A 26,926-nucleotide genomic window follows, 5' to 3' on the forward strand; every position below is an offset into this window, starting at 1 on the left:
GGGAGCTTCAGCCTCTGGTTCAGAAGCTGGTCATAAAGCTTGTTCCATCATCAAGAATGTGAATGAAAACCACCTGTTATGTAGAGAGGTAATTCTTCTTTCGCAAAGGATTTCCCATTGCTTTCTCTCATGAAACGAAATCTGCTGTAGAGGACTTGAAAATATGAACGTCTGTGAGAATGTGATCAAATGTGGCAGTTTATCTTACCCTGTTCGAAGATGCATCAATTTAGCAATCCTCACCTGCATCTCCCAAAATAACTACATGATGATAAAATGAATAAAATAATTTGGGATGCAGAGCCAGTCAATGGCTTATTTCAAATGACACAAAAAAGCACCAAGAAATCACTACAAAATTACATTTACAATAAGTAAAGGTATGACTTCAGCTCTCAAAGGCAAAGCAATTCAGAATTAATTGGCTACTCAAGCCTTTCAGTCCACCTCAAGTTCAGAAGTATATTTTTTGGCTGAGAAGGTGCTACTTACATTGTTGCAGTATCTTTACCTCTAAATAACACTGGGGAGAACACAGATGGCTTGTGTGTGCATGCGCGCACCCTCACCCATAGAACAAAAATTAAAAATAAATTTCCATTATTGCAGTATTTTATAGATATGTAGATTTCAAGTCCAGAAGGGAACTGACATCCTTCATGACATAGTCCATAGACTTTCCAGGGCTGCTCGGGGGTGGGGAGAGGGGAAGAGGACACACAAGTGGGGCAATTTGCCCCAGGCCCCGCGAGCCCTGGCCCGGCAGCAGTCCGAGTCTTCGGAGGCATTTCAGTGGCGGGGGGCCCTTCAGTCACTCCGGTCTTCGGTGGCATTTCGGCGGCGGGGGGCTCTTCAGTGCTGCCAAAGACGCAGAGCGACTGAAGGCCCCCCCCACCACCGAAATGCCACCGAAGACCCGGACTGCCGCCGGCTGAATACAAGCGCTGCAACTCCCCCGCTTTGCCTCAGACCCCTGAATCCTTTGGGCGGCCCTGAGACTTTCACCCAGTAGTTTCTGAATCCAGCTGGGTAATTTTGTGGTTGACCTAAAGCACGTGTCTTTAAGAGAGACAACCAATCTTGATTTCAAAATTTCAGGTGATAGACATTTTTCATTCACATGTTCCAATGATTACTTACCCTCATTGTTAAAAAATCTGTACCTTCTATCCCATTTAAATAAGCAAGCTTCAACTTCTAGTCACTGGATCTTGTCATGCCCTAATCTGTTAAATTAAAGAGAACGTACAGCCAAAATGCAAAATGTTTATATGCTCATTGTATTAATTGCCCTCCACTTACATTCTTCTAACCCCTGAATAGAACAACTTCTTTTTCAATAGTTCTCATTTAGTTAAACTGCTAAAATCTAGAACTTTAGAATGCTGGAGCCAAATAGAAGAGCAAAGGGAACAGGAAGAGTTTGGCTGATGAAGGGAATAGTGGTGATGTAAGGCATTTGACTGGTACTGCACAACATTGAGATTATAAAATTAACTTGGCAGACATTAAATGGATTAAAAATTGGCTAACTGATAGGTCTCAAAATGTAACTGTAAACAGTGAATCATTATCAAGCGTGTCTATTTTCAGTGGGTCCCATAGAGATCGGCCCTTGGCTCTACACTATATAACATTTTTATCAATGAGATGGAAGAAAACAAAATCAGTAATAAGGTTTGCAAATGACAAAAACACTGGTGGAGTGGTAAATAACAAAGAGGACAGGTGATTGATTCAGAGAACTCTAGATCGTTTGTTAAACTGGGCACAAGCTAACAAATTTGCTAAATGTGAATATATACAAGTGGGAACCAATAATGTAGGCCATACATCCAGGATGGGGGACTGTATCCTGGAAAATAGGGACTCTGAAAAAAAATTTGATGGTGATAGTGGATAATCAGCTGAACATGAGCTCCCAGTGTGACAATGCATCCAAAAGACTATTGTGATCCTTGGATGCATAAGCAGGGGAATTTCAAGTAAGAGTAGAGAGGTTATTTTACCTCTGTATACTGCACTGGTGCAACTGCTGCTGGAGCACTGTGTCCATTTCTGGTGCCCACAAATCAAGAACGATGTTGATGAACTGGAGAGAATTAAGGGAAGATCCACGAAAATAACTGAAGGATTAGAAAGATTGCCTTATAGTGAGAAACTCACGGAGCTCAACTTCTTTAGCTTAACAAAGAGAATGTTAAGGGATGACTTGATTACAGTCTTTAAGTATCAACACGGGAAACTTCAATCTAGCAGAAAAATATATAACATGATCCAATGGACAGAAGCTGAAGCCAGACAGATTCAGATTGGAAATAAGGTGTACATTTTCAACTATGAATATCAGCCACTGGAAGAAGCTGGAGCGGGGGGGACGACGGCCATACCTGGTTATCAAAATATTTGTGTCATCATCACCACTATTAACCACTTAGCTCTAATATACACTTTTATCCATAAATCTCAAACCATAGTATTGATATAATATGGCAGGGTGTATCTGGGGCCAAATAAGACTTAACAATATAAATGCAGTGCACCAGAGGTCTGTATTAATGGCCCCATAAAAAACGTCTGAATTGTGTCTTGTTTCTTAAGTAAGGAAAACACTGTAGGCCATTATAAATCAGAGAAGAACAAAGAAACATGATGAAGGAGCTTGGAAAGATTGACTATCTTTTCTCATAAAAGTTGTAGTACTGGGACCTGTCAATATGCTCCACTAAATGCTGATTAAAAGGCTGGAGGAAACAGGACAGGATAACCATCAGCAAATATCTGAAAAGAATAAATGCCTAGGTGGTGAGAATTTGTTTAGTGTGGCACATGCATTAGTCTTCATTAGAAAAGTAAAATGTGACCAGATATTTAACACAATTAATATTAACAACCAGGGAGAGGGAACACAAACCAAAATAGATCAAGAACATGTTAAAGAATATTTAAGTATGTTAGATGTATTCAAGTCAGCCAGGCCTGATGAAATTCACTCTAGGGTACTCAAGCTGAAACAATTAGCAATTATCTTTGAGAGCTCATGAAGGACAGGTGAGGTCCCAGAGGACTGGAGAAGTGCAAACATAATACCTTCCTTTAAAAGGGGGAACAAAGAGGACCCAGGGAATTATAGACCAGTCATCCTAGCTTCAGTATCTGAAAAGATACTGGAGCAAATTATTAAGCAATCAATTTATAAGCACCTAAAAAATAATAGCATAAAAAGTAATAGGATGTCAAGAAAACATCATGCCAAACTAATCTAATTTCCTTCTTTGATTTTCGTAAAGCTTTCGGACACAGAAAAACGTGCCATTTTCATAAGCAAGCTAGGGAGATGTGATCTAGAGGGAATAACTATAAGATAGGTGCACAACTGGTTGAAAGACCATACCAAAAAGAATGGTTATCCATGGTTCACTGTCAAACTGGGTGTGGGGGAATGCATCTAGTAGGGTCCTGCAGGGGTCTGTCCTGGGTCAGGTACTATTTAATATTTTCATTAATTACTTGGTTAATGGAGTGGAGAGTATGTTTATAAAATCTGTGGATGGCACTCAGCTGGGAGGAGTTGCAAGCACTTTGGAGGACAGGATTAGAATTCAAAATGACCTTGACAAAATGGAGAATCGGTCTGAAATGAACAAGATGAAATTCAATAAAGACAAATGCAAAGTACTACACTCAGGAAGGAAAAAAACAAATGTGCAACTACAAAATGGGAATAACTGGCTAGTCTGTAGTACTGATGAAATATATCTGGGGGTTATAGTGGAGCACAAATTGACTATGAGCCAACAATATGATGCAGTTGCAAAAAGGCTAACATAATTATGGGATGTATTAACAGGAATGCTGTATGTAAGACTCATTCCGCTTGGCACTGCTGAGGCCTCAACTCAAGAATTGTCTAGTTCTGAGTGCCACACTAAGAAAGATGTGGACAAACTGGACAGCGTTCGGAGGCTAGCTACAAAAATGAAAAAAAAAGGTTTAGAAAACCTGAACTGTGAGGACAGATTAAAGAAAACTGTTCAGTTCATGCTCAGTCTTGATAAAAAAAATCTGCAGGGAGATTAATATGTTAACACCTATTATACAGAGACATGTGATCAATTGTTCTCCATGTCCGCTGAAGGTAGGACTAGTAGTAATAGGCTTAAATCTGAAGCAAGAGAGATTTAGGTTGGCTATTAAGAAAAACTTTCTAACTATAAGGATAGTTAAGCACTGGAATAGGCTTCCAAGAGAGGTTATGGAATCTCGATCTTTGGAGATATTTAAGAACCCATTTAGACAAACACCTATTAGGGATGGTCTTGATATAATGGGTCCCGTCTCAGTGCAGGGGGCTGGACTAGATAATCTCTCAAGGTCCCTTCCAGTCCTACATTTCTAGTATTCTAAGTACTGAGGAGATAAAATTCAGCAAAGGAAAATATGGGCTAAAAAAATCAAGGTAAATAAGGCATGCATTTTTAACAGTATGGTTGATTAACCATTGAAACAATCTACCAAGGAAAGTGCTGGATTCTCAGTTTCTCGAGGCCTTCAAACCAAGATTGGATGCTTGTCTGAGGTGCAGTCTTGGAGCTGTGGGAACCACGGCGCCCCTCTCCAACATATAGCTGGGTTGGGGACACAACCAGCCTTACTCAGGGCCTGTTATCACCCAACATGACAGCAGGTGGTGCCACTTACCCAAACTGGGCTACTTGAGTGCCAACAGCAGACACCAGCCAGTTTCCCAGCTCCCTGGCATGCACCCCCAATTTAGAGTATAAACCCAAAATTATACCATCTTGCACTGCACAAGGATATGTACAGTATATAGTCATTAATATGTCCGTCCCTCCCGCAGCGTGGAGAGGAATATGCACAATACGCTTGTGTTAAACCAAGCTGAGATCTTCCCCAGACACTTCAGTCAAAGTCACACTGGTTTAGAATAAAACAAACAAGTTTATTAACTACAAAAGGATCGATTTTAAGTGATTATAAGTGATAGCAAACAGATCAAAGCAGATTACCTAGTAAATAAACAAAACTGCAAACTAAGCCTAAGATACCAGAAAGATAGGATATGAATTAGCAAATTCTCACCCTGGCTGATGATACAAGCAGGCTTGCAGATTCTTAAGGGACAAGCTGCATTTGCTTTGCAGCTTGGGATCCCCACCCCCCATTCCAAGTCCTTTTTCCTTGGAGCTTCTCTCAGGTTTTGAATTGTGGCAGAGTGAAGAACAACAGATGAGGTCACTCCCCGTCTTATATAGCTTTAGCATAACCCTTTGTTCCAAAAACAGTTCCTGGCCCAGTCTGTGGTAAAATACAGGCACCAAAAATGGAGCCCAGAGTCATGTGGTGCTCACATGCGGAGTTATAGCAGCCATTATCCATAGGCTGTCAGAAGTGTTCCCAGGAAGGTTCATCAGGTGGGGGATAAGCTCTTAAGGTCTATTGTTTTCCCTAATGGCACATTACCCTAAATGGGCCCCTGACAACCAACTATTTAGACTGGAAGCATCTTGCCTAGTGGGTGTCACCCAGGCGTGACTACATGCGAAATACAGATACATAGTCAAAATTTATAATTTCAGACAAAATGATAAATGCATACAAATAGGATAATCATATTCAGCAAATCATAATGTTTCTAATGACATCTTACATGGCCCATCTAGTACAAAATGCATCATAATTATGCCATAATCATGTAATATAATATCACTATGAAGAATATGGGGTGTAGTGTCACAGATGCCTTTCAGGAAGATATGTTTTAGTCAAACAAGTTATTGGACTCAGTACAGAGGGTAACAGGTGAATTTCTATGGTCAGACTAGGTCCGGGGTCGGCAACCTTTGGCATGCGGCTCGGCAGGGTAAGCACCCTGGTGGGCCGGGCCAGTTTGTTTACCTGCCGCATCGGTAGGTTTGGCCGACTGCGGCTCCCACTGGCTGAGGTTCACCGTCCCAGGCCAATGGGGGCGGCGGGAAGCAGTGTGGGCTGAGGGATGTGCTGGCCGTGGCTTCCTGCCACCCCCATTGGCCTGGGATGGTCAACCTCAGCCAGTGGGAGCCGCAATCGGCCAAACCTATCGATGTGGCAGGTAAACAAACTGGCCCGGCCCACCAGGGTGCTTACCCTGGCGAGCCACGTGCCAGAGTTTGCCAACCCCTGGAATAGGTGTTCTAATGGTCTCTTCTGCCTCTAAAAATCTATAAATGAATCTCTGAAAAACTTCACGTGATCCTTACAAAAGTATACTTGCCCGCTCTCCAACAGTGAGTTTTGTCTGTTTTAAATTAAGGAGTAAAACAGCATTTTTGAAAAAAAATCTCATGGCAAAGGCAGGCAAATAAATTTTGTGTCAAGGTATATTTGTGTGACAATTTTGCAAGAATGTAATACAATCTCTAAAAAGTAGCAGTGGTAGTCCTATTGCCTGAGACACTTAAAATAAGCCTGAACTAAACACTAGAAAGTAGAGTGTAGAGAACATTCACACACTGGCAGATAGACTTAGTGACCTAAAAGGTCTTCTGCATCTTTAAGTTATAGAATTCTGTCATTCTAGAACAATACCAATTTCAATTATAAAAAGATGCAGATGGGCTAAGTAAAATCTTATCATCTAAAACTAAATTAAAAAAGAGATTAAGCAAATTGTTTTACAGAGAATACAGAATGAATTATTTAGACACAAATGCCAAAAAATATTTACTAACACAATAATGAAAAAAACAAAAACAAATCTAGAGTCTGAAAGATGACTCTTCCAAGTGTTCTTATAGACAGAAGGTTATTGTAGAGTGCTTTCGTTTAAAAGACAATCTTGCAGTTACAGGACACCACTGATGTGAGAGTCTATTGACTTCTGCATAAAACACAAAAGCCAGGGTGCTCTGTAATCTATGGTTCTAATCAGACTATCGGGGCAAGACTGGAGATTTTGCACACTCTGTGAATTTACCATATACCTATGAATGTGTGATATGAAAGCCATTTAAAGCCACTAAATAAAACAGCCAGCTCCCTTCCTTACACACACACACACACACACACCTGGAGAGACCAGACAACACTGACCTCTCACTTCACTTTACTGAGCAATGAGTGTGACAATTACGGAGTCTTAAAAGCCTTAAACGGTCAGAATTGATTTACTGAGAGATACCAGACAGATTTACAGATCAGAGGAACTTCAAATGTTGCAATAACCTTTGATACATTTACATGATCCTCAAATCACACAGGGAAATTAAATGGTTCTTAACTTCAAGGCAGCATCTTACCAACATATGTCAAGAATGTCTCTCCTGGGTGTCCCTGTCTGAAATTATGGCATTTGGGGTTATAAAAAATAGATCCACAAAGAGATTTTCAGAAGCAAGCTTTTTTTTTTCTTTTGTTCCTAACAAGAAGGGACTAGTGGGTAAAACATGGGAGTCATGAGTTATGGGCTGTATTCTTGGCTCTGCCACAGACTTTCTGGGAAAAGGTGAAAAGAGGCACTAAGTGCTTGGCTGGGAGTATAGGGAGGGCAGCAGAAGGGGTTGGTGGGAATGGGAATGGCTGGAGACAGTGAGGAGTAGGAGGCAGAAATACCAATGTTAGGAGAAGACAGCATCTGCAGGGAACAGCAAATGGAATGAGGGGGAAATCAACAGCCTACGAGACTAAAGACAGTCCACTATGGCGGTAGGTACTTTGTGACACAAAAGGAGGTCTCAGAGTAGCAGCCATGTTACTCTGTATCCGCAAAAAGAACAGGAGTACTTGTGGCACCTGTCAATTGCAGCGTAAGCCACCTGCCCTCTTAAACACAAGAGTCCAAGTGTGTGCTGTTGTCAGTCCATCAAATTTCCAAGCACCTAATATGCTCACCTGTTAATTCACCTCAGCACTCAATTGGTGTAGTTAGTAGTTATGCACATCTGCAGGATGCTGCTCAAATACCTACCTCAATAGTTATGAGATCTGCGTCTTGACACTTTTGCACATATTTTAGCCTATTTGAAAGGCACCCTGTCAAACTTAAGTTTCAGGAAAATGAATACATGGGAAGAAAAAGGCATGCTGTCTCACTCTGCCTCCTACGCTCTTTATATTGCCCATCAGAAAATATTCTCCCTGTATCTGCTGCCCCATATGGAAAAATAAAAATTTCGACTATACCTGATGTATGTGTGTACACACAAAACATGTTAAAATAGTTGTGACATAAAACAGTACCCTATTAAGTACAACCTACTAAATATATACCGGTATATTTTCCACACACCAAATTTATATATATTCACCACACACCATATTTAACTCCAGATTATATGTGCCTTTGTGACAATAACACCTCTCCCAGGCAAACCTCTGGGAAAAGTAGTCACATTTAACAGAATCCACCCTTGTTTCCAAGTAGTCTCAGTTTAAAGCCTCAGGAAGAATTAAATATCAGTTATGACATATACAGTATGTTTTCTCCCCAAGAAGTCATCAACTCTTCTCTAAAGACTTCCTGTCCACTCACCCACTTCATTTCATATGGAACATGATCATCCAGATGCAATGTAGTGAGAATCCTGAGTCCCACTGAACAGGACAGAATTTATCCAGCCCAAAAAGAAGCTCATCAACAAGTTTAATCAATGGTAAATATTCTGCAGAATTTACAGACTCTTTGGTATAAAAACATGCAGCAGTTTAGAGATACAGAGGTACAATTTTCCTTACCAGGACAAAAGAATGATGTGACTCTCGTTCACGTTTCTTAAGGGAAGAAACTGTTTTCAAGAAGAAGAGGTAACTGCCTGACTGCTGCATACCGAAAGCTTGTAGTATTGGTGCAGAGGTGAGAGGGGCTTGTGAAAAAAAGGACTTTATATGTGTTACATAAACTCCTTAATTAGATCTGTGACACAAATTGCTTTCTTAAGAATACAAAGTTAATCAGAATGCTTCATTGGAAGGATAACTGAGCAAGATTAGAGCAGAGACAGATGTTTTGCTTTAGGATAATCACACAACTGCCTTCTTGAATGTTGCTCTGCTATTAAAGACTGTAAATAAAATGTGTGAAAATAAAAGTGCCCTCTCTGTATATTATGACCGGGATTTTGAAAAGCACCTTAGGGTCCCTACTCCCTACAGATATCAATAACATTTGGGTACCCAACTCCCTTAGGCCCCTTTAAAAAGCCTACCTGAAATATACTTGTAGGGGGAGGGAAAACAAAAAATATACAGAAATGATACACGACAAACTGTCACAAGGACTTTTGGTGACAAACCATGAGAATAAAGCTAAAGAGGTTTGTTTAATGAGACTCAAATCCACGACAAATCCACTGCCTGCCCTGTAATCTTTAGGTGCCTCAAAATGGTTTGCAATTGTAGCTCCCAACTGGGCCGCTCACAACCAGCCTGCCAGCATGCAGATCACACCTTAAGTATCTGTGTGTGTGCTAGACAGTTCAGGTTCAGCAGCTCTGACCCCAGCAGCCTGTCTACAGCCCCACTCTGCTAGTAGTAACCAAGGCTGGTGAAAGCAAGAGTGACCCCAACACACACCCACTCCCAGATTTTTTGAAAAATTTGTGTTCTGCAATGCCCAGTCCTCTCCTGGACAGCTCAGATATTAAAGTTCATGGCTCCTGTAAGGAGCCAATATTCAACAGTTTGTTACTTGAACTGGAGTCACGAAGCAGTTCAAATTTTAAAACACAGCACTGGATTGGTTTAGATTAAAAATAAAAAAAAAAAGCTGATTCACAAAATAAAATGGAATTTTAAGTAAATTCAAGTATGAGAAAGTTAGAAATAGTTATAAGTAAATAAAAGTGAAAACATCTCAAAGTCTAAAACTTAATCTAACAATTTTTGGTTCAAGGCTTTGTTTAAGATGGACTTTCTCACCCCCAGTCTTCCAGGAAAATGGTGACTGGCCCAAAGGTGCTTGTGCCTTTGTCTTAATTGAAACAGACAGCTTGGGGGTCTCTTCCTCTCTCTTTTACAGTCCAGTGAACCTCTGAAGTGGATTCTTGTGTGGGTTACCCTTCAAGGTAAAGTTCCTTTAAGCAGTCAAGGCAGCAACACGGAGTCTGGTGGTAAAGGAGGCTCCATGTTTTCTTTCCCCACTTGTGTTTTCAAGTGGCTTTCCCCACTTGTGTTTGTTAAAATGCAAATTGTTCTGTTTCCTGCACTCTTCTCCCTGTTGTCGGGGCCCCTGTTTACTACTTGTGACGCAGCAGGGAGTGGGGTGGATTGACTTGGGAATGTCCTTTAGTTTTATGGGGCTGTCTGCATGGGGGATTGGAGAGCAGGGGATGACTTTAGGTGAGGGACGGTACCTGAGCCAGGAAGGGGGTGGGGCGAGTTGACACCTTTTCCCGGGAAACTGGACAAAGAGAGATGGGGAGAGTAGAAGGGGGAGAGAGCCTGCTGGAAGGGTTTTTGGTTTCAGTTTTGGGCTGGCTGGGAAAAGGCAGGGAACCCCAAGTCTGGGGTCCAAGATCCTTGCCCCTCAGAGGGACCTGGCTAGGCGGTCCTGGTTGTACCTACAAGCCCTGCTTGGGACTATGTTCCTGTCATCTAATAAACCTTCTGTTTTACTGACTGGCTGAGAGTCACAGTGAATCGCAGGAAGTGTGGGGTGCAGGGCCCTGACTCCCCCACACTCTGTGACACTACTTAGATGTAAATTGAGGTACAACCTTTAACAACCTTTGCCTAGGCAGGGCTGTCTAGTTTTGAATATATGCTAGTAACATCATACAAGGGGAACTCACAACTTTACATATAATGTTGCTATACACATTTCACCATGATATTATTGACCAGTGAGTTATTAGAGTTCAACTGATACCTCACAAGGCACATTTTATACAAAGGTTATTACAGTAGTGTGTAGAGTGTGAACCCAGGGGTGCTTTTGGTCACAGAGGGTACTGAGGATCCCTGACTACTTTGGGACAACCAGGGTGGCCAAGACATCTGCAGATACTATGCCCTTCCATTCCCTATCCCTTCCTCCCAGCATCTTGCTCCTACTATTCTGCATCTGATTAATGGCTGTGCTTCTTTCATATTGATGAACAGCCAGTCACTGACGGACCTGAATGCTTCTATAATACAAGTGTGTGCAATGGAAACAGGAAGCACAACAGAAATTTCAGTTTTAAAGTGTGGGGAGCTGAAGGAAATGATCACTTTGGCTCCCGGATCTCCCCACCTTGTATGAAAACAGAACTGTACAGAGAGGTGGGAAGTCAGTCCCTGGAGGAAAAGATTTGTGTGACAGGGGGAGGGAGAACAAGATGGACATGTGCACTATTGCCCCCTCTGTGTAGTCATCTTACTCCCTTAACTACTGGTGCAAATTAATATTTGGGTCCACACACCCCTGATCAAAATATTCCACAAATCCTTTAACCTAACCAAAATCCTCCCTCTGCTGTTTAGTCCTAATCTGCTCTTGGTTATAGCTCAGGGAAATAGCATATTGTCTAAAGTTAGAACAACTAGTGATCATATACTTGTGTAGGTTCATAGGAACATAAGAACTGCCATATCAGATGGGCTCATCTAGTCTGGAATCCCATCTCTTAAAGTGACTAGTTCCAGCTGCTTCAAAGGAAGGTGGAAGAATTAGTGGATAATTATAGAATAATCTGCCCATATGGCCCCTTTCTTCTCCACTCAATCAGTAAGTAGTTGGCTTATGTTCTGAAGCATGTCATTTAGAACCTCCATTTTGAAAACAGTTATAGCTAAGGTAGCTACATAAGGCATGGCTACAGGCTTCCTCTTTTGTCCCATTATTTTTGTTCAACATACAGCAGCTCCACTTAGAGTACATTTTAGCAGAAGAGTTATTTGCCCAGCAACATGACCTTCGAAGACCAGATTTTACAAAATATATGAAAGTCTGACATACACCTCACAACAGCACAGACAAGGAAGCCATATAGAAACCCAGGTCTGAGTTTTAAACTAATCTCAAAGACTCCAAACAATGGTCAGATCAAAAGCACAATTTGCTACTTTCAATTCCACTCTAAATACGCCTGAAATAGACAAGCCACGGACCATAAAACCTAAATGGGAAGCAGAATATCCGAGTACCATAGATGCCTGGGAGTATATGCTTCAAAATTCACACACCACTTGCCTCTTCCAAACCTTCATGAGGAGAACGCCAATGGAAAGTAATCAGATGCTTCTTCTACTCTCCAATAACTACCAAGTGAAAGAACTAAAACAGCTCCAACCTCTGCTGGAAAGGATTTGAGCAAAGAGGTCACACCATACATTTTATGCTGTTCAGTGATGTCGCCATTTTGGTCATACATACAGCATATGGGCATACAGAAAAGCTTTGACCTGTGATAAAAACCTGCTTATTTTGTACCAGGAGATTGCCCTTCCCACAAATCAAACTCTTGCTTATACATTGAATATATATACATTGAATATAAACACCTGCATAGTTACCCAAGTACAGCAGCTCTGCATCAAATACAGATATAGGTTTACATAACCATTGCTGTGCCACAAAAAAATACTGCACCAATCTCCTATGACTCAATATTCGTATGTGTACATCAGATCATACTAATGTGGTGTACACCTCTGTTTGTTTTGCAGGTACGTTTACCTGACTGCAATAGTACATGCTGCTACAAAGCAAACAATACAACAAGAAGGATTCCTTGTTATAATTCAATGTCACATATCCATTAGGTGTGAAACTTTGCCAGTTCCCAACACAGCATTTGATAAATTACTTAACTGGTACTTCATTCTTGTACTTTTCATCTGATGGATTACTGCTTCTCTGTGAAATATTAAAATGTCACTCAAGTGTAATTTTAAAAGTTCTGGGGTATACTAACTTCCATAAGGCTTTCTTGACACAAGTTTAATGGGCTTTTTAAAAAACTCTGATATATTAAAATAGAAGATTGAAATTAATTGAATAGTTTCAAATTGTAAAAATAAATCAATAATGTAATAATGCATTTTTGAATGTTTTAAAAACAGTTATGGGAACTCAAAGTCCAAAATACGAACAAATCTTTATTAAAATTGAAATGGAGAGGAAGTGTGGCTTAGTGGTTTCAGTATACTACTGGGAGCCAATACAATTCCTGTATTCCAATCTAGGCTTTGCTACAACTCACAGTGTCTCAGATTCTCCATCTGCAAACCAGGATTAGCAATAGCTCCTGCATCACATGAGTGCTGAGAAGATTAGCTAGAGGGTGGAAAGAAGTTTGAATCCCTAAAGCATTACACAAGTCCAAAGTGAAAGTATGAAACTTCAGCAAGAATCTCCGCGTAATCTTACAACAAGTTCGGATCAGCTCAAAACCTATTTCACTCTAATATTTCCCATTAACGCAGCAACAGTTAAAGGTCAGTTGCTACATCCATTAAAACATTTTTCATGGGTTTGTAACTCTACTACTTTCAATTTAAGATACAGTGGATGGAAACCTATGTGCAAGCAGTCATCAGAAATGTAATTTCCACCCCCCATAAACAATGGTTTTAATAGGTTTTATAGTTTCAAGACACAGGAAAGTAAAAACAAAGTTGGAGGTAGTTTACATGCATTTTGACATGCTCTATTTTGAAAACAGTTTGATTTTAAAAATCATTTTCTGAGCACTAACAATCACAAATTTGTTTAGGATGTTAATTGTTTTTAAAGTGTAAGTATCTATTTTATACAGCAAAGGAACAATTACATGCAATAAAAATCTTCTAATCCATTCATCTAATAGCAGAGAAGAGTGTATCACTAAAGTCCCAATTCAGCAAGACGCTTAAGAAAGTACCTAACCATAAGCATGTGATTATTCACAGGGAAATCAGGCTCCATTAATTTCACAAGGACTACTAACGTGCTTAAATACCTGCCGAACAGGGGTCCAATCAATTTTAATTTTATATTCATACCACCAAACCTGCTTAGAGGAGTTGCTGACCTGCATTTACTGCATCAGAGACTGAAATCTCCATTTTGATGCACTGGTTCTGCAGCAGGCATCGCAGGTCAGAAAACTTTGCATAGAACAACCCCACTGGCATAATAAAAATGAACAAACAACAATATAACAGGGAATTACCAATTTGACAATCTGATACAGAGAAAATGCAGTGCTGCTTATGAAGCTTCTTGTATCATTCTCCCTCTCTCAGGTTCAGCATATGGAAGACGAACACTAATTTACTCTGATAATATATTTATTATAGACAGCAGATAGTTGCTCAATATACTGAGCACAGAAGCCATGCAAGATTTAACAGTACAGAAATCTTGGCCCCTTCAGGGTACTTCACAGTGACTTTATGCATCTCAATCTTCCGTAAGTAAAGCAAGCATAGAGAGAACGCAGGCAAATCCATTCAATGATTGACTGCAGACACAAGGAAGCCTGCCATATTGTGTACTTTGAGAGTTATGCCAGGCATGGACATTTCATTTTTGCATCTTGAAGATGACCATATTGACCCAAATTAAAGTGAACAATCAACATCATTTTGATGGCTTCAGCCCTTCATGATGCAGCTGCCAACCCTCTTTGGAATTGCTCCCTTGGCAGTCCTTTGGAACACAACTGAAACCCAGCAACATTCAAGGTGTGCTATAGGCCGGTTTACAGGTCCAGGTGAGCTATTATTAGTCACCAACCCCAGCATTTTTTTTTGCTGAAAGTGATTTGTTTTTTCATTTTTGGACAAAAATTTCTGCAAATTAAAAAAAAAATTGTATATGCCAGTTGAAAACTTGTTTTAGGTTTTCATTTTTTCAAGAAACACTAAAATTATATTTAATTAAACCTCATTTTTTCACAAAAAAGTACGCAAAATTTTTCATTGAAAAAATTGCAAACATCTCTACCCATTTCTTTTGTTTAGCATCTCACTTGTTTTGCTTTTCCCTTTTAGGGTTTGCATTTTCTTCTCATTTCCATTAATTGATACCAAAATGGCTAAGGCTTGATCCTTCAGTGCAGCCAGTATGTTGGCAGTACAGCTCATCCTTACACTGAGAGTAGGTGCACAATTTCTCCCAGATCTAGAAAAACCATCCAGTGCAAATATGCACACTCTGCAAAACTTAACTAACACAGTGCTTACTACTGTACCATGATGAATCCCACTGTTTTCAAAGGGATAACTACACTCTGTATAAGTGTTTGCAGAATCAGACCCATAATGCACAGGGGAGGCCAGCTAGGAATCCTGAAGGTATGTTTGAAACAGCTCCTCTAGAGAGATCACCAATTGCAAGGGCCCATGGAAGCTCTGAGGGGGGAGTACAGTCTCTGGAAACACATTCATTTGACTGAATGATCAAAGAGGAGTACAAAATATAGCTAAAATCAGAGTGGTTCAACAATCAGTAGCCAGTGTGGCCTACCTGATTAAAATCAGGCCTAAGAATCTGGAATTCTAGAAGCTTGCTGCTGATTTCCTGTGTGACCTAAGAAGTCACTAAAATACTGTAATAGTCATCGAGCCAGACTGAGAGCCAGAGAGAGAGACCCATGCTCAAATCTTCTCTCTCCATCAGGCAGGGGGGGAATTAAATCTGGGTCTCCCACATTTCAGGTGAGTGCTGTAATCGCTGCACTAAAAGTTATAAGGAAGCTGCTGCCACCATCTCATAAAGTGTTTAGTTTTATGCTTATTTCATTAGCCAGTAGGAACTCCAATAAAGAATCAGGTCCCCACTGTGATAGGTGGCTGTACAGACAAGTAACAAAAGAAAGCTGTCCCAGCCCAAGGGAGCTCACAAAATTTCAGATGGGATGCAACAAGCAGCTGACACAGACAAATGGGACAAGGGTGGGTAAAAAGGATCAGATAACAATAAAGCAAACAGAGTCTAAAAGAGAAGCAGACAGACATTCTATGTATATATTTGTATATACGCTTCCAAAAGCAGAAACAAAATAATTGGAGCTTCCATATTCAGCCCTAAATACTGGGGGAAACCCAAACAGGATTTTTTTTCAATGCACTTTTTGTTTGATGTTTTTTCTTCCCCTGTTGTCAAACACAGACTAATATTTTAAACAGGTAATCAAGAATCATTCTTCAAGTTTTCACTTTTGATAAGTGCATATAAAAACCCATGTGTCTAACCTGGCAGCCCTGTTTCCCCTCCAATCCCACTGTTTTGTCAGCTTTGCTGAATCCTCAGTGCATGAGGCAATGTGATGAAACAGAAACTAGCAGAATGTACATTAAAGATGCTCAGACCCTGGGACAGATCCCAGCAAGATAACTACAAGAAAAAGGACTCCTGTCTGGAAGCGAGCTGAAGATGATCAAGGAAGACACAGCAATGCTTCTACAGATTTGGCATACATGCTAAAATATGTGACAGAAGAGCTACAAGATAAAATGCTGTAAAACAAGGGGATGCTTCAAAAATAGAGCACAAGAGAGATGACTTGCTCTTTGGCAATCCCGAAAGCAAAATCTTGCCTTAGAAAGACTTTTGGTGAAGTGATCATAAGGTGGCCTTTTGGTCAGACAAGGCCATTGAAGACACTAGAAAACACAAGGACTCAGGAGAGACGTGTTCAAAGGAAGGGTGCACTTTTTGTTTGTTTTTTAAATGCCGTATGTTTGATCATTCAGCAGAAACATTTCCATGATTCAGCAGTCTCTTCTTCTGCTGATTCATGCCTTTCTGTTTCTCAGTATGATTAATGTAATGTTTAACTTACTGGCATTCAAAGTTTGGTTAATAGTCAGCAACTGATGATAAAAACCACAAGAGCTAGCATCCTGCCTAGAGGCTTGTTCACATAGTGACCCCAATTTTAGCCCAGATTATTTTGAGTGTAAAGTTTCCATTTCAAGGACTGCATTGGTATATTATAGGGACTAAATTCATCCCAGGGGAAACTCCTCCCTAAGCCAACAGGGTTTTATTTAACAGTAGGAAAACTGAACAGATGAGAATCAGTTTTACTCTGTTGATAGTTGGGAAAGCAATGAGAAATCACAGACACAACAGAGCTGTCTGCAGAGTCAGAAACACAACACTGAATTGGTCCATCACATAATCAGTACATATAACACCTTACAGAAGAATATTTTTATATATATATATTTATAAAATGTATCCATTGGCACTTTTCCACACATCCTTATTTCTGCATAGACTATCTCCTTTCATTTTTTTTTATTTCAAAGGATTCACCCAAATAAGGGAGAAAAACAAATTATTACCAGTGATTGTAGTGGGCTCTGTGTGCTTAGTTTTTTGTTTTGAGAGTGTTAGTCCAGTTGTTGTTGTTTTTTAAGGCCACAATTTTCAAAAATGTGTTGTGATTATGTGCACCTCAATTCTGGGGTACCTAATCTGGGTAAATTCTAAGTGCTCTCTGAAAATCAGGTACCTTAATTGTGTATGAAGTTCAGCATCCAAAAACAGATGTCCAAAATCAGAGCCTGTTTTGATCAGGATGGCCAGTCATTCATTTACCAGCAAGGCTCTAATCAGCAGAAATCTTAGCTCCATCATGCTACTCAGAGATTTGTGAGAAGCAGACTCTGAAAAAATAATGAGGGGGCACGGAGCAGGTAAGGCTGTCAATAATGCAATATAAAATACAATGGTTATATCCAACATGGAAGTCTCTCTCTCTCTCACACACACACACACGTCACATGGAAGTCAACAACAAAACTGATATTGACTTTGGTGGAACCAGGATTTTACCCACACATTTTACACTTAGTCCAGCTATATAGTTTGTCTGTACTTTCCATGTTTGTTAGCCCTCTCCTTTGTGTGTAGGAACTAGTGCTGAGGAATTTACCAGACTCCTTCTGAGGCACCCAGCATGATAGACAGTAGGTTATGCTCACATATGTTTAGAACAATTTTTTTAAATGAACTCCTTATCCTAGCAATTTTTTAAAATAATGTTTCTGGTCATGTAAGGGGTCAGTTGGCCCCTTACTAAAACTCTGAGGGTTTGTTTGGTTCATGTCACCCCATGTCAGGATGGGCAGGGCCAAGAAGTCAGGATCCTGCACCTGACAGGGCCTCTGGGAAATAGCCAACACCCCAAGCCAGTCTGATTGGCCTGGCTGCCTGGTCCATCGGGGGGGGGGGGGGGGTACGGCGCAGGTCCCAGCCCCATGTGCGCTGTGGGAAGAGAGCCAGTGAGAGCAGCTCCAGCAGTTGGGGTGACAAGCTGTGGCTGGGAACCAGGGGGAGAATTGCAGCGTGAGAGGGTGGGGGCACACAGTGACCAGTGTGATGGAGCCGGCGCATGGGACAGTCAGTGCAAAGAGGGGGAACCCACCATGAAGAAGTGACAGACCCAGCCAGGCAAGGCCGTGAGTTGGGGAGTGAACAGCTGCCCCGCATATGGGGGAGAGGGGGAGCTGGAGAATCAGAGACACTGTAAGGGTACGAGAGTTGCAGAGAGACCCCAGCTAAGGAGAGTGAGTGGGGCAGGGAGGGGGCCAGGCTGTGGGAGCCCAGTAACCCACCCCCCAAGTGCCTTGAGACCCACCGTGCAGGAGCTGTAACAAGCACCAGCCTGAGGAGCTCTCAAACAGCCCTGGAGCCAGGGGGAAGTGGGGAGTCTTGTGAGGTAACTGGTGCCTGTTCTGCGGAGGCCTGTTGGGCAGAGCATTATCCTCACCACACACCCCTTCTGGAACGATCAAACCAAAGAGCCAAGCTTCACCACTGCACAAAAGAGACTGTTGCTGTTTAAAGTATTTTTCGTACGCTTATATTTTTAGTATGTCTTTCCATTCAAGTGTAGCAAGTGGTGTAAGGATCATTTTAATATATTTTAAAACAACTTTTGACTGCTTAGTATATTTTGAAACCTGCTGACAGGTTTTCTCCCATTTTTAGGCTTTCCTGGAGAAAGATAAATCTGTTTAATTTGATTTGGTGTTTTGTGTGTGTGCTCCTTTTAACAGTCTAGTTAAAGACTACACAGTCAAATACACAGGTAGGGGTACGTTAATTATTGTGAATCTAATAACCAGGTAGTGGCTCTCCACCTCACAGATAGATCTGACAGGGGTAAGAAGAGCAATTGGAGAGGAAGTACTGTGATGAGAGGGTGAGGCAATTTGGAAGCTCTTTCACCATAGCTTCCAATGTTCAGGCTCAGTCCTGGGGTCTCACAAGCAGCTGTGTTGTCCTTCACACCTAGCACTAATACAGTGTTAAGACTGAGAAACCTTAGTACCCACAAGTCAGGAAATGCAGAGTTAAATTTGGAAGCTCAGTACTCTGATGAAAGATTGCTACTGCTGCAACCAGGAACTGCCTAGCAGGTCTCTGAAATCTAAGATTCTCTCACGTTATACTACCAGCATTGATTGTGAGCTGAAATCACACACACCGACACAGAAAGGCCCAAACCCTGAATTGACTAGTCCCAAAGCACATGAAAGACACTTTGGAGGATATCTCTGGTTTTTAGGTAGTTCTCCCAGGCATTTCAATACACCAGAGAGAAGTTCTATCAACCATAAACATTGTTTAACATACAACTATACAAAGTCATGTATTATCCTTCACATATTTGCTTCAGTTAGACTAAACAAGTGTGCTGCATTTCTACAAGGTGTCTGGATCTTAAAAAGCAGAGTTTCTATGTAATCAAATACACATAATAGTCGTAACACATTTATGACTGAATAACAGTCAAAAGCTAAAATTTGTGTAGATTATCAACGAATGAATCACGAGTGCCATGGGAAAGCAATATATTGCATAGCTTCTCTGTTTTTTGTATATGAATATGTGTAGAGTATCTCATGCATAAATGCTTTCATGATCTGTGTAATCATGCCTATAATGCCTGTTTCTCAGCTATCTGTGCTGCCTTCTGTAGTTATATGTCATCAAAGGTTTTAGCAATACAAGGAGACTAGATACCCAGTAATAGAAGGAAATAGAATATTACACAACAAAAGAAAAGGAGCATGCACTGTTCATAGACTCCCAATGCCACTGTAATAATAATGTTACAACATTATTCTAGTCAAGGGTTTTATTGCATGCCCTGTATAGATATGATGGGAAAATTGACCTCATTGGCAGATTTATTTATCGTATGTTTTAGAGACAGAGACAATTACTGGAACTCTGGAAATACGAATTAATGTGGCTCAGTATGTCCAGCTTCCCCATCCTCAGTGTCTCTTCACAAAACAGTGTCCTCTTTTCAAAATCCATACATAGAAATAGTTATTGCTTTGAAAAAATAAGCATTTGCTAAGGGATACCAAGCTGTTCGTAATGTCACTGCCTATAGGGGAAAACTGTGGTATTAGATATGAGATGGTTGTAAGATATAAGGTGGTTACTGACGCCAAATTCTGACTTCTTAAAGGTAACCACCAGGCAATGATTGCCCCTAAAAACTCTTTCCATTTTCACATAGCAGAACTAAGTAATATTAACGCAATATTGGCAACACTTTCCAATGCTAAGCTGAAGGACTATGTAAAATTTCATTTTCTATGGAAACGATCAAGAATGAGTGCCAAATGTGAATGAGTGTGCCAAATTTTCACAGAAGGCTGATGGGGCACAAGCAGATTTTAACATCTCCTTCTCTCTGTTCTCTTCTGGATGAACAAATAAAGAAGCATTCTCAGTCTGCTGATCAATGCTTCAGTTAGGAATCACCGGGTGATTTTATGGCTCATTTTATACTGGAGTTCAGGCTAGTAGATGGTAATGGTCTCTCCTTCTGGCCTTAACAAAAAAAAAAAAACAACCCCAAAAAAACCCTGCTATGAATTACAAGACAACATTAATCACCCGGCAAGAGGAGATATTGGCTCCTCTCGCATCTTGTTGCTCAGTAGTTTGTGCTGCTACCAGAAGGCTCCATTGGTGAATGATGGTAAATTTACAGTAACAGCATTTGGAATATAAACATCATGCAGGGATCCATCTAGTTCAGTATCCTGTCTCTGACGGTGGCCATTACCAGATGGAATAACCTGCTCATGGGGATATTTCTTCCCAACTATCATCAGCTAGTAGTTGGAGTATTTCTCTCTCTCTCACACACACACACACACCCCTGAATACGTAACATTATGCATCATTGAACCAAGTATGGAGCACCCCACTTAACTTTTTTGCTGTATTGAAAACAGATAATTTATTCTTACTCTTTGTTTTCTCCCACTTAGCCAGATTCTGATCCACATCAGATTTTTCCATTTTACCCCAGGACTATTTAGTTTTCTTAATAGCTTCCTCATGGAGGGACTTTGTCAAAGGCTTTTAGAAGTAAAAAAAAAAAAAAATTATGTCAAATGGTGGTTCTTTATCGACTGCTGGTGTTCTACTGACATAGTCAAAAAAATGTAGTGAATTAGAGAAATGATTTTCCTTTACTAAGTAAAATGGCATTGCATACTTTCAATGTATACATTTACCACATTAAAATGCATATTGTTCGCTTGCACCAAAATTTACAACCTTCCCAAATTTTCAATCATCTGCAAAATCTGAGTGATGATTTTTGTTTTCTTTCAGATTTTGTTTTCTTTCAGATCATAAAAAAAAATGTTTAATAGTGTAGTGCCAAGAACCAATCCCTGTGGGACCTCACTAGAAACACACCAGTTCGATGAGGATTCCCATTCAAAATTACATTTTGAGACCTATCTTTTAGCTAGCTTTTAATCCATTTAATGTCTCCCATGTTAATTTTATATCATTCTAGTTTTTTAATCAAAATGTTGTGCAGTACCAAGTCAAATGCCTTCTGTAAGTCTAAGAATATTACATCAACACTATTAGCTTTATCAACCAAACTTGTAATCTCTTCAAAGAAAGATATCAAGTTAGTTTGAGAGGGTCTATTTTCCATAACCTATGTTGATTGGCATTAATTATATTAACCTCCTTTAATTTTTTTTATTGAGTCCTGTATCAGCCTCTCCATTATCTTGCCATTGATCGATGTCACACTGATAGGCCTATAATTACCCAGATCATCCCTTTACCCTTTTTAAATACTGGCACAACATTAGCTTTCTTCCAGTCTTCTGGAACTTTCCTGGTACTCCAAGACTTATTGAAAAATCAACATTAATTGTGGATGCAAGTTATCTGGGGCTGCCAGTTTAAAAATGTCTAACTTTAGTAGCTGCTGTTTAACATCCTCCTGAGATACTAGTGGAATGGAAAGTGATATGAATTCCCAAATACAGAACAGAAATATTTATTGAACATACGTCTTCTCTGCATTATTACTGAAAATTCTACATTTCCATCTAGTAATGGACTAACACCATTCTTTTTGTTCCCAATAAACTTAAAAAAACAAAAACAACAAAAAAAAAACCCAAACCCTTTTTATTGACCAAAACTCTGCTGGCCATAGATTTCTTCTTGTGTCCCTTTGCTTCCCTCAAGAATTTTCTGCATTTCTTAGCTTCTGATTTAAATTAAAGCATTCCTTTTCACTAGAAGAAGAGCCAGTAGCTCTTGGAAAACATACTCTGGCTTAGTAACACTACTGCAGAGGTGGCCAACCTGAGCCTGAGAAGGAGCCAGAATTTACCAATGTACATTGCCAAAGAGCCACAGTAATACGGCAGCAGGCCCTCAAACCCCCACCCTGCTCCCAGTGCCTCCCACCCACTGGCAACACCAGCGATCAGCGCGTCCCCCTCCCTCCCCGCACCTCCCGATCAGCTGTTCCGGACATGCAGGAGGCTCGGGGGGGGAGGGGCAGGAGCGAGGGCATAGCAGGGGAGGGGGCAGAAAGGGGTCAAGTGAGGGCAGGGCCTGTGGCAGAGCCAGAGGTTAAGCAGTGAGCAACCCCCGGCACATTGGAAAGTTGGCGCCTGTAGCTCTAGCCCCAGAGTCGGTGCCTATACAATGATCACCTCCTAGTGACTTACACAGGAAGACAAGGGTGCTCAGCATCTCACGGGAAGCACTTTTTTCCTAAACAATTACTTCTTTCAGTTGATGTAATTTTATCGAGACTGTTTAGATTCCCATTATTTCTCTCTAAATATGGTTTTTAAAAATATCCTCTCCCTAATAAATTATATACAAGAATTGAACTTAGAACCATTTTTTTAAATTCTAATTATGCTCTTTATATTTCTCATTTTATTTTTATTGTGAACTATCACCACTGCAAACATGACTTTACTGCTGCTAAAAAAAAGGAACTAAGCCTTCTTTAAAAAGAGATCAAATGAGGTTGTTTTCCAAATCAAAGGACAGTGTGGTAAGTGAGTCCCTCAAAGACACCTACAGTTTTTAACCTGCACCCTGTAACTAGTGTCAATTTAAAAGGTACCCATGAAGGAACCAGTAGCAGTTTCTCTGATTAGTTATTAAATTGCTGTACATTGCATCTCTTATTCATATGTAATGCAGCTAATCTTCAGAAATGATCCACATTAGGAATGATTCCCCATCCTACCAGCTTTTTACAACAGTTACAAACAGTATTACCATCTAAACATTGGTCAAAAATCAAGCCTTCCCAGGATACATCTACACAGCAGAGAAAAATCTGTGCCTGGCCAGTGCAAGCGGCCTTGGGCTCCTGGGTCTTGGGCTATGGGGCTATTTCACTGCTGTGTAGACTTCTGGGCTTGCACTGGAGCTCGGGTTCTAGGACCATGCGAGGTGGGAGGATCCAAGTCCTCGGGCTCCAGTCCAAGCCTGGAATTCTACATAGCAAAAAAATAACCCCGCAACCCAAGCCCCAGCTGCAGGTGTCTAGGTGCTATGTAGACATAACCCCAGTGTGTTTACATACTCTCCCTCCTCATCTCACTATCTCCACAATGCTCGCTTTACAGAGAGGAAACAAAAGTAAAGAGATTATTATTTGAATGAGAAAGGGTGAGATGGTCAAAGGAAACTGATTGTCCAGAAAGGGTATGATACAAAGGAACACAAAAGATTAATAAAATCATAGGAGGAAGTAACCATATCAATCTATTTCCATTGTATGTAGGCACAGAACATTACCTTTCCCTAGAATGTTTTGCTAACAAGCATTAATATGACTACAGGTAAATACTAGTGAGGACTCCTTGCTAAACACAACAAAGAGAAAAAGGTGTGTTCAGACAATAAGAATGTGTGATAGATGATGTTTAAAAAATACAATTCAAAAATAAAAAGATCTATTTGTGCAAAGCTTGAAATGGGTTATTTTATTTTATCTTCATATAATGGTGTTGAAAAAATGCAAGTGCACTATTATATTGTGCATGCATACAACTGTATAAAAGTAAAGTACATATACTGGAGTGATCTTTTAAGTGTGACCAGTATGGTACCTTTTAAAAAATACAGTAAAAACACACAGCATTATTGTCCCCTTTGCATATTCTATATCTTACATAGCTTACAAAACTAGATGCTAATATGAGATAGTTTTTCTTTCAACTTTTTTCCATTTTAGAAAAAACACATTAAGGAATACAATTTCTGCTTAACTGAAACAATGTTTTTTGTGTGTGTTGTTTTTTTAAAATTCTCAATAGTTTTCTGCAAAATAAGGGCACTAACTAGTGATATTGCTTTTTAATATTTTTCATGTTGGCTTATTTTGTATGTAACATTCATATGAATTTGGTACAGGATACATGAGAAGAATTAATAATATATTTGTAGAATAGTGTGTATTATTGGTCAATTAAAAAAAAACCAAAAGCAAAAATCTTAGTCCTTCAATATAGGATTAGTTTAAAGCTAAAATAGAGCTTGTTTACATATATAAAAATCACTTGCAGCAAACAGTGCATCACTTTTCTGGATCATGAGGAAGATAAAGTGTAGCCCCACTGTCAGAAGACCCAGTGCCTTATTGGTCTCCTGTTCTGTGAAAAACATATTAAAACCATTTCCATTAGAGAATTGATTTATTCTCCAAACAGAGCACGTCTTCGTTCAATGTGTTTTAAGGACAGTTAGACTATACTGCAAGCTTTACCCAATAACTACTAGAGTATTTCAGTTTAATATTAGACCCTAGTTTTCCTTTTGAGTTAAATAAAAAAAAATCCACTATTTTAGAAAATGACAGTGTTTGGTGTTGGTGTAATACAAGAGCTTTTGAATGAGATTCAAATGTCTGATTCAGACATGAACATGCATACATCAGTGGACAAAGCATTAACATTTTTTAATATTAAACAACCATATGAATGTCACTGAATTTCATTTTGCAGTGCTTTGTTTTCTTGGGAGCAATTATAACTAAGAATAATTACACTCAAGTAACTACAAATTCTGGACACTAGTATATTTTAAGCTTCAAGTAAAACTACTTTACCATTTGAAAAATTAAATCAGTACAAAAATGAAAGCTAAAGTCAGTTACTTCATACATACTTAACAAATTTCAAATAGATCTTGCAGGCGGGGAGGTCGGAGAAAAATTAGTCAGACCTTCCATATTTATTTTTAATCATTAAATATTTTCCCTATTAAAAAAACATATGATTATTTAGCTTGACAAAGCAAATTAAAACAAACTCTCCAAAGAAGCATGCACAATACAATACTTGTGAAGCCACGGGGTGGCTAAAATAGATTATACTTCTAAACATAACTACAATGTAATAGGAAGTTTAGAGAAGTTGTATTTATAAAGACAAAGCAGTATGAAAAGGAAGCTCTTCCCAGAGAACCCCAAGGATTACAAAGACCACATAGAAGCAGGATTCAAATGACAGACATTATAAACTGACACACTGCCCCGCATAAAATCTTCCAGAAGGCATCATTAAACAATAATCAAGACCCAGCGTGAAAAGTTGCCAACAATAGCAAATCCTATTTTTTGTTGTTTGAGAGTCTTCTAACCCATTTAGACTTACAAGAATAGGCTCACCTGTACTGGGTTGCACCAGCCATGGGGACAGGTGCACTCTGACCACCACTCCCCTGTGGTCCCCTTTGTCTTAGCCAGAGTTTTATGGGGGCTCTTCCGCACACTGTCCCACAAAGTAATACACTTACTCCTGTTTTGGGTCAGACTCACAGGTCCTGAAGAGGGCACAGTCTGAGAATTATAATAGAGCCCCTGGGGGTTCTGTTGCCAACCACAGGCGCAGTGGGCATCCCTCATCAATGAAGGCAAACTTCTGCCAGCATCCATCCCATCAGACCCCCTGCAGCAGCTGTGTTGCTTAGTAAGGTATGCATTCATGTTGTACTGATGTCTAGTGTTTCCCTTGGCCAGCTTTGATAAAAGCTTTTCTCTTCTTAGCAGATGTAAAGTCCTTTTTTTGTGGACCCTTCAGTATCTTTGACAGCTGCTATAAGCAGTGCATCGTGGGAGCACAGAGAGCAGAGCTGCACAGCATTATCTGCTGGCTGGTAGCTCTTTGTCAATAGATGACTCAACTCACAGAGCAACTTGACAGCATCCCTGCTTCAGGCAGAAGCAATCAATGCTCCACACAGCTGGGATACGAGGCTGTACACTGTGTTACAAACCCATTTCTGGATGACAAACCATAGTGGAAAAATACTCTTGCAATTTTCATGCTAATTTAGCACTTTCCTAGCCTATGCTGGCAACACACAGGCATGTTCTGAAGCAGATATACATGTAAGCTTTACCAGCAGGATGCTTTCCTCTGGAAACAGTAAAAATAAGAGTGAATAACCAAAGTCTATTGAAAAATATACCTTTCCAAAGAATGAAAAAAAAAACAAAAAAAAAACAGACATAAGACTATTTTTCCTAAAAAGATCACATCAACAAAATTCCAGCAGTAGAGGACATAGATAATGAGTTCAGGAAGAATATTGTCTACACTAAATGTTGAACTATAAGATACCATTCTATACTGTGTATACACATATAGGAAAACTACACCTGAGATTAAAACACAAAATTGACTT

The 26,926-nt window shown here is 40.0% G+C and overlaps 1 protein-coding gene across 7 annotated transcripts in view; it reads right to left on the bottom strand.

Moving 5' to 3' along the window:
* The window catches only part of DLG2 (discs large MAGUK scaffold protein 2), a 1,428,123-nt gene that overhangs the window by 555,104 nt on the left and 846,093 nt on the right, over positions 1–26,926 (bottom strand). For 4 of the 7 annotated variants that reach the window (XM_039519937.1, XM_039519936.1, XM_039519934.1 and 1 more), the window contains exon 1: positions 25,908–26,225. The exons of the other annotated variants lie outside the window; for them this stretch is intronic. In XM_039519937.1, the coding sequence (XP_039375871.1) occupies positions 25,908–26,225 (318 nt within the window). Of the gene's footprint in view, positions 1–25,907; positions 26,226–26,926 lie in introns of those variants that run through there. 7 annotated transcript variants of the gene reach the window in all.

This window comes from Mauremys reevesii, linkage group 1, assembly GCF_016161935.1.
Source record: "Mauremys reevesii isolate NIE-2019 linkage group 1, ASM1616193v1, whole genome shotgun sequence".
Classification (NCBI taxonomy): domain Eukaryota; kingdom Metazoa; phylum Chordata; order Testudines; family Geoemydidae; genus Mauremys; species Mauremys reevesii.